Below are 8112 nucleotides of genomic sequence, written 5' to 3' on the forward strand. Positions count from 1 at the left end.
ACCTCAACTACATCCAACATTTTAAAGAATTCTATTCTGTAGAACTCCTCAGGGGAAGTAGTCTAAACGCAGGTGCATTTCCTGTGAAGCGCTTTGGGGGTCTCCGGATATGAGGAGTCTGGATAGCCTCAATGTCCAACTCCTGGATCATATCACAGGCTTGGGTATATATACGATGAAATGTTTCATCAGATCTCTTTACTTGAATTGTGTTTTTCACACAATCAACCGCAGCCAGCATCCCTGAGACACTCATTGTCTTGCTCTGAAGGGAGCGGTTGAGACATTCAAGTTCTTTTAGAACTTCAAGGGTCATAATAAGGCTGAGCAAAATGTGCCCCTTCTGAAACCTCTCCAGAAGCCCCCTTGCAGTTATGCAAGTGTCAGAGGAACCAGATGCCATTTCCTCAAGACTGACCAAAATCTTTTCATATTGATCTACAACTGCCTGGATAGCAACCACCCTCATGAGCCATCGTGTGGGGCAGAGGGGCCTCAGAGTTCTGAAACTCCCTTCTTCCGACTGGGCAACCTCCTTAAATATTGTCTTATATTTCCCAGATAGATGGTACAGGTTGCCAAGTTTGTGGACTAAATCCAGCGCATCAGACACAATAGTGCTTGTGCTACAGGCTGTCTGAGTCACCAGATTAATGCAATGAGGACCACAATGAACGTAGAGAGCAAGAGGCTGTGTTTCCTTTATGGCTGCCTGAACGCCTTTAGCTCCACCTGCCATATTGGCTGCCCCATCATAGCTCTGCCCGCGAAGGCAGGATAAGGGCAGGTTCAATCGAAGGAGGAAATCAGTTGCCATCCGAGCCAACTCTTTCCCTGTTGTTGAGGAGACTTGATAGAGGCCTACAAAGTCCTCATGAGGTAGCAAATCACTATCTACATAGCGTAGGCATATGGCCTCTTGTTCATTCCCAGACAAATCTTGTACTCCATCAATTATGATGGAGTACATGAGTGTGGACACCTCATGTATTTCCTTTGATATTTTTCGCACAACGGAGTTGCCCATAATATTTAGCATCTCATTCTGCACTTCTGGACTTGTGTAATGGTTACAGGGCTTACTGAGCCAACGCTTTAGAACATCATCCTCTGCTCTAAGCTTTAGTAGCTGAACAAAGTATATATATATATATTCATAGCTGATCTAGCTCATATTTGGTTGATTCCAACGTGCAGTGGGTGGGCACTGCGCTGAAGGATCTTTGTGACTGACTAGCTAGCTAGTATGCTAATTATATTGCTCCTATTGCTAGCTAGTATGCTAATTATATTGCTAATATTGCTAGCTAGTATGCTAATTATATTGCTAATATTGCTAGCTAGTATGCTTATTATATTGCTAATATAGACAGAGAATGTCTCATAAGGGTGCTAACATTCTTATTAGAAAAGCTGGCTGTGTTTGACCATGGAAGAATGCAATTTAGCTGTTTGGCCACTCAAGGGAAAACTCAGACTTACTTTCCTCTTCTTCGAAAAAACATTCTGTATGTCCATCTCGTGATCCGATTCTCAACAGTGAATGTTTTGAATATGCGCATCACGCATCGTGCCGAGCGCGTGATGCTGCTGCTGCTGTGTGTTTAAAAAAACAAACGCGGAGTGGATTTCTGTTGATGTGGGTAATCCCCTACTGATAAAGTGGAACGGATTTGTTTGTGAAGCAATTGAAAGAACGCTGGACTAGTAGAGCAGTCATGCACTCATGTTTTTGATGGCAAATGTGGGGGGGTCCAAACGACTTTTTTTCAAGGGTACTATTGTGGCGACGCGCATGCAATTAGTACTTTTACTTTTGGTATGATTTATTTTGATGCAAGACTCCAATAAAAAATATTAGGTCAAATCAAATCCTTTGAAACGCACGACTCGTAACAATATTGTTCCGTTGTAGCATTGTTATCCACACTCACAAGTAGGATCTTAATACCTCCTCAACACTGATTAGTTGTGACACATAATTAATGCAGTTAATGAGCAGGTTTGATGATAGGGGTGGCGGTGTCCGATTAGTTGTACTCCGGCTGGGATAAGATCAGTAACTTTGGCGGAGCTCGAGGTTCACTGAACTGACGCTTCTGCGGGGGAGCGACTCGTGACCGCGCCTATACAGAGCCACGTGCGCGCACAGGGGAGGGGGATAAATACAAACGGCGATGAAAAACTCCTGAGGGGACGCTGGGATAAAACTGAGAGCAACACTGGAGAGTACTCAGCATAGTGCACACAGTGCTGAATGAAAGGAGTCCAGCAGGGAGAGGGAGCTGCAGCAGGATCTGGGACTTCTATAAAGAGGATTCCGCTTTTTAAAATTAACATCTGTTGGGAATACGTCACTATACGACCAAATGTAAGGCTTTTCTAGCTATTTCTTGTATTTATATTAAGAAAAATTGCATTTACCCTGTTATAGCCATACAAAATAAGATAAAAGACGAACAGATTAATAGTGTGAATAATGTAGTATTTGTAACCCTTTATTGTCACCATTTGTTTAGTTTTCACTGTGTTTAATGAAATGTAGAATTGTATACACTTAGATACATCAAGTTGAAAGATAATTTAATTTTTATTTATTTATCCTTTATTTAGCCAGGAAGGTCCTACAATAATCTAAATCTTTTCTCAAGGTGGTCCTGGACAGCAGAGCTGCATTACCAGTGTCACATTTAAACAATTTTACCTGTTCGAACACATTAGAAAACCATCAAAATCATAAAAGAGGTGAGACATAAAGGAGATACCAGCAGAATCCACAATATATTTCAAACACCATGTCAAACAGCAATTTATGCAGGCAGGTTTTTAGAAAGACCTTTAAAGCTAAGAAGGGATTACTTCCAAGGTAGGACCGAGCGATGTGGAGTAAATTAAAATGATGTATTATTATTTTATATTGTATGGTTGATTATTGGTGCTTTCATTGAATATTCACTCAAACAAAATACAAATGATCAAATAAAGACAACACTTATTTCATATTATGAATACCTATTCCCAGATGGTAATATCAGTACAATATTGATATATTGCCTTATTGTAAGGTACGTTTGCAGCTTATTTCATGCAGGGTGAAAAGAAAGCGAAGCCTAATTATTACAGAGTCCTATCTGCTGATTATAGAGCACATTATGCACATTTTAAGTCATAACTAAGATGTTATTGTATTGCGATTTTCACAACTGAAAGACTCAAGAGTTTATGATCTGGATGCTAAACAATTATTTTAACTTACATGTTTGTCAGGTTTAGTGTTGATGGAGCTGCAAATTCAATAGTCTGGAGACCACCTTATGCACATGATGTGGTTTGTGATGAACAATCAGCAGATCTTTCCACACCATGGAGCAGGGAGATAGCGCCCTACGCAGCAGAATGCTCCTCTGTCAGCCACTGTATTACTCACATAACTATTTTTTAAAGTCTTATTCAAATCTGTGCAGATAAATATTTTGCGTCAATTCATGAATATATTTTTGCCTTATCTCCCTTTGCCATCAACAGCGTCCATGTAAGCAGAATAGAAATGCCGACTCCTTGGTGAGGGTCAGAAAATGGACGCCTCTTCCTGCTGTGATCCTGCACGCCCTATGTATCAGCACAGCTCAGGGTTTGACCTCAATGCCAGCTGTGACTTGCTGACTCCTCGCTGTAACTGGACGTTGGTGGACAGCGCGCTGCAGCTGCCCACCTTTTCTACGGCAGCCAAAGTCAGAGTGATCGTTACCTTCATCCTGTGTGGCATTTCCACTTGCTGCAATTTGGCTGTGCTGTGGGCAGCCAACAACCACAAGCGGAAATCCCATGTCCGAGTGCTGATAATCAACCTGACTGCGGCCGATCTCCTGGTTACCTTCATTGTGATGCCCGTTGACGCAGTTTGGAACATCACTGTCCAGTGGCTGGCCGGTGACCTGGCCTGCAGATTACTGATGTTCCTCAAGCTGCAAGCCATGTATTCTTGTGCCTTTGTCACAGTGGTGATAAGTCTTGACAGACAGTCGGCCATACTCAACCCTCTGGCCATCAGCATGGCCCGGAGAAGGAACAGGGTCATGCTGACGGTGGCGTGGGCTATGAGCGCCTTGTTCTCAATCCCCCAGGTAAGGCGTGGGGACACTGGTTTGACAAGACAGCTGTTTACCTCTAGTAAAACGCTGAGACTTTTAAGGCACGTGTCTCAGAGAGAAAGTGCTTGGCTAAAGAAAAGGTCTATCGCTCTCGTGTTTCTCCATATAAAGAGCATAGGTCTAAATATATGCATCAGATTATTGGATCTGCATGCATTTTGTCAGTCTTATATATTAAACTGTGGGCAAACCACTCATCCTTGAAGAATTTTGAATGAGGCTTTACATATTTTTGACATACATTGTTAAATATGGTTCATCATTCCCTTTTTATCTCTGCATTTACATAAAATGTGAATGCATAAAATTCGTAGAGGCTTTGCTTCAAGAAAACCTACTTTTTGATTAGAAGCGCCCAAAGGGTCCTGCTGTTATGGATTAGAGGCTTTATAATTTAGTAACATAAGGATGGGAATCTTTAATCCTTGAAGTATAGATGCGTCACTGTAAACAGTGAGACATATGGCAGCCTAGCATTATACTGTTGCTTGTTCTGTGGCAATATTTGAAGTGTGGCGATATAATCCAAGATCAATCGGATCTTCAAATAGAAAGTAATTGGTGTATGATACTGCAAAACACTGGATTATATGCAGATAAAAATGTCTGAACATGATTTTGATCAGCACCAATGTTATGGGGTCAGATCAGCCTCATAATACACAAATCTACACAGAAGCATTCACACTTGTATTTCATGATCTACACAAATGTTTTTAATGCACACACAAATGTGTTCCGTTTCATATAGGCTACATGTAAGTAAAATCCACACAGAACACAGAAAAAAGTTTTACATATGTATTTTTGATCCACACATATTTGTTTTCCGTTTCAAACCGCTGAACCTGCATACACAAACCGCTCTCTGTGCATGGATCGCTGTGCATTCGTGTGTGGCTTTTTTGAGACTCCCCTGATGGTCACCCGATTCGTACTTGTAATGTTTTCTATCTATAGCCAATCAGATGTCGTCTCCATTCTAAGCCAGTCACATGAGCGCCCCCACGAGGGTATAATTTCTTGCGTAGATTTGAATTCTTGTTACGTTAGTGATGTGTCACTGTTAGCATGGAAGTAATATGGGTGCCATGTAATGCTAGCATTTGCTGAAAAGTTAGCTATATAATGCTAATACACTACCTAGGATTATGACCTTAAATAGTTAACATTAGCCATACATGTCTTTAACTTCTTTCATTTTCTTGTTTTCTTTTTTAGCGACAGCTTAGCAAGGATGAATCCAAAGTTTCCTGCTCAAATTACTATTCAAAAAATATTCCATTGGCGTTTAATGATGGAGTGGAATTGAACATTTAGAGCTGACGTTAAATAGGATTAACCGGTTAAGTTCCTAGGGTAGTCTATTAGCATTATATAGCTAACTTGCCACCCATATTACTTCCATGCTAACAGTAACACATCACTAACGTAACAAGAATTCAACCCTAAAGCATATTGAATCATTCACGCAGAGACACTTATCACTTAGACTTGTGCTAGAGGCCATGTTGAAGTTGACCTGTCAGCTCCGGACAGTGCAAAATGCTTATATGAAGCGCTACTTCATGAACACAAGAAATCATACCCTCGTGGGGGCGCGCTCATGTGATTGGCTTAGAATGGAGGAGGCATCTGATTGGCTATAGATAGAAAACATTCCAAGTACGAATCGGGTGACGGTCAGGGGAGTCTCAAAAAAGCCACACACGAATGCACAGCGATCCATGCACAGAAAGCGCTTTGTGTATGCTGGTTCAGCGGTTTGACACGCAACACATTTGTGAGACTGATCTGACCCCATACAATGTATCCGTGTATTACAACGGTTCGAATGATCTAACAGAAATGTAATCCTTATCTTTTGTGCGACAACCAGGAACAGTTACGTGACACATACATTTAATTTGCACATGAAACACGGTTAGCTAAAAAGTTAGTTTGGTGTTTCTTATATAAACATTTCTGAATCTCTTTTTATTATAACACATTTTTAACAGTTATGAGAAAAGGAGTTCATTCCATCGTGTCCACTGGAATGGAAAAATCCATTATAAGATCTTTGGAGCAGATAGCTTGTAGTTTTCAGAAAAGTAGAGCACAACAATACCACCACCACCAGTCATCTCCCTGGTCAACAAAAGTCTAGTACTTTATTTATGGAGTAAGCTATGGCTAACGTTTTTTACTAACGTACTAGCTAGCTAAGGTACTTAACATATTTTGCTGGCCGCAACTTGCATGAAAGGCTTGTCAGCTGTTGAATGCAAATTTAACATTTTTCAATATGGCTTTCTTTGAAATCCTCGAAAAAGGGTCTTACATATGCATTTGATTGATATCTTGCTTACTTGTAAAAGCAAGACAGAGGTTAGATCTATGATTTGTTGTTCTGAATTTCCAAGTGTTTTTTAATGTTAAGAGAAAATGTTTTTCTTCTTCTCCATGATACATAAACACATTACTAATTTATATGGGACACTTGTCTCCGGAGGTAAGTGATACGACCTACTTGAACATAATAACTTGGGATACTGTCGGATAACCAGAACACCATTATTATATAATGTACTATATATATATAATCTATCTTACTCACCTCTAGCAACAGGGGAAAAAGGAAGTACTGCAAGAATACGGCATTCAGCAAAAGGCTTTTCTAAACGTTTTAATTTTTAATTCCACAGATGTTTATTTTCCATAATGTGACCATCACGTATCCAGCCAACTTTACTCAGTGCACCACTAGGGGGAGCTTTGTCACACACTGGCAGGAAACATCCTACAACATGTTCACCTTCTCCTGCCTCTTCCTGCTGCCGCTGGTCCTAATGATTATCTGCTACACCAGGATCTTCATCCAGATCTCTAAACGGATGTCAAAAAAGAACTGTAAGTTCAAACCCAATCCTGATTGGTCAGAACATTTGATAGATATTTTAGTAAATGTGGTAATTGATATTCAACTCTCTTTCTTTCCCCCAGTTTCCCCAAACGAGCTAGATCTCCGTTGCTCAAAGAACAACATCCCCAGAGCTAGAATGAGAACTCTGAAAATGAGCATTGTCATAGTTATCAGCTTCATAGTATGCTGGACTCCATACTACCTATTGGGTTTATGGTACTGGTTCTTCCCAGACGACCTTGAGGGAAAAGTATCGCACTCCCTCACCCACATCCTGTTCATCTTTGGGCTTTTCAACACCTGCCTGGACCCCATCATCTACGGCCTTTTCACCATACGCTTCCGCAAGGGGCTGAGAAGCTGCTACCGCAAAGGCACAGTGATGTCAGATCAGGAAAATAGCGCAGTGATATTGAAATGTACTGATCCTGTTTTGCCCAATAGAAGAGGGATGCCCCCTGTTGACACCGTCTGCAACCGTGAACAGACTGAGTCAAAGTGACATCACCCTTTGGTTTGTAGATTATCGTTTTTAAGCTGTGAGTTTGACCTTGAGCAATCGCCATATTGTATTTGAGAACCAGAAGGGACCGTATACGGACAAGATGGTGTTAATCGGCTTCTACGTGTTTAACAGGTCGCAGAGGAAATAACTTGGGCAGTCACGCCCTAAAGCATATCCTGCTTCATCGCCTATTTTAATTAATCAACCTCATGCTGTAATGAAGGAGAATTTAAACTAGTAATTAGGACTGTAAACTCATTAGAAACATGTCTACCGAGGAGATAAATCAAGTGAGAAGTAAGGTAATTTTCTCATAGACTTTTAGACAATGAGACGAGTGAAGGTACCCCTGCTGGATATTAGAGCACTGCACGTTTAACGCACTTCCGCAATGGCTAGACTTTTCAGAACCCAAAGAAACGTCCTTATACAGTCTCTGAAAGAACCACAAACTTGCATTGATAATTGAACTGGAACAATTTCTTCTTTCCGTCAGAGTAATCTGTATACTGGACATGTTTTTTCAGAATCACAACTTATGTGCATGTGTA

At 40.8% G+C, this 8112-nt stretch overlaps 1 protein-coding gene across 1 annotated transcript; it reads left to right on the top strand.

The window, feature by feature from the left end:
• The first annotated feature begins 2222 nt into the window (after positions 1-2222).
• Positions 2223-7858, top strand: LOC134863299 (putative gonadotropin-releasing hormone II receptor). The gene is made up of 4 exons (XM_063881739.1): positions 2223-2371; positions 3526-4124; positions 6839-7043; positions 7137-7858. The coding sequence occupies exons 2-4, from the start codon at positions 3576-3578 to the stop codon at positions 7556-7558; spliced, it is 1176 nt and encodes a 391-aa protein (XP_063737809.1). The 5' UTR covers positions 2223-2371; positions 3526-3575; the 3' UTR covers positions 7559-7858.
• The last annotated feature ends 254 nt before the right edge of the window (positions 7859-8112 follow it).

This window comes from Eleginops maclovinus, chromosome 4 (genome assembly GCF_036324505.1).
Source record: "Eleginops maclovinus isolate JMC-PN-2008 ecotype Puerto Natales chromosome 4, JC_Emac_rtc_rv5, whole genome shotgun sequence".
Classification (NCBI taxonomy): domain Eukaryota; kingdom Metazoa; phylum Chordata; class Actinopteri; order Perciformes; family Eleginopidae; genus Eleginops; species Eleginops maclovinus.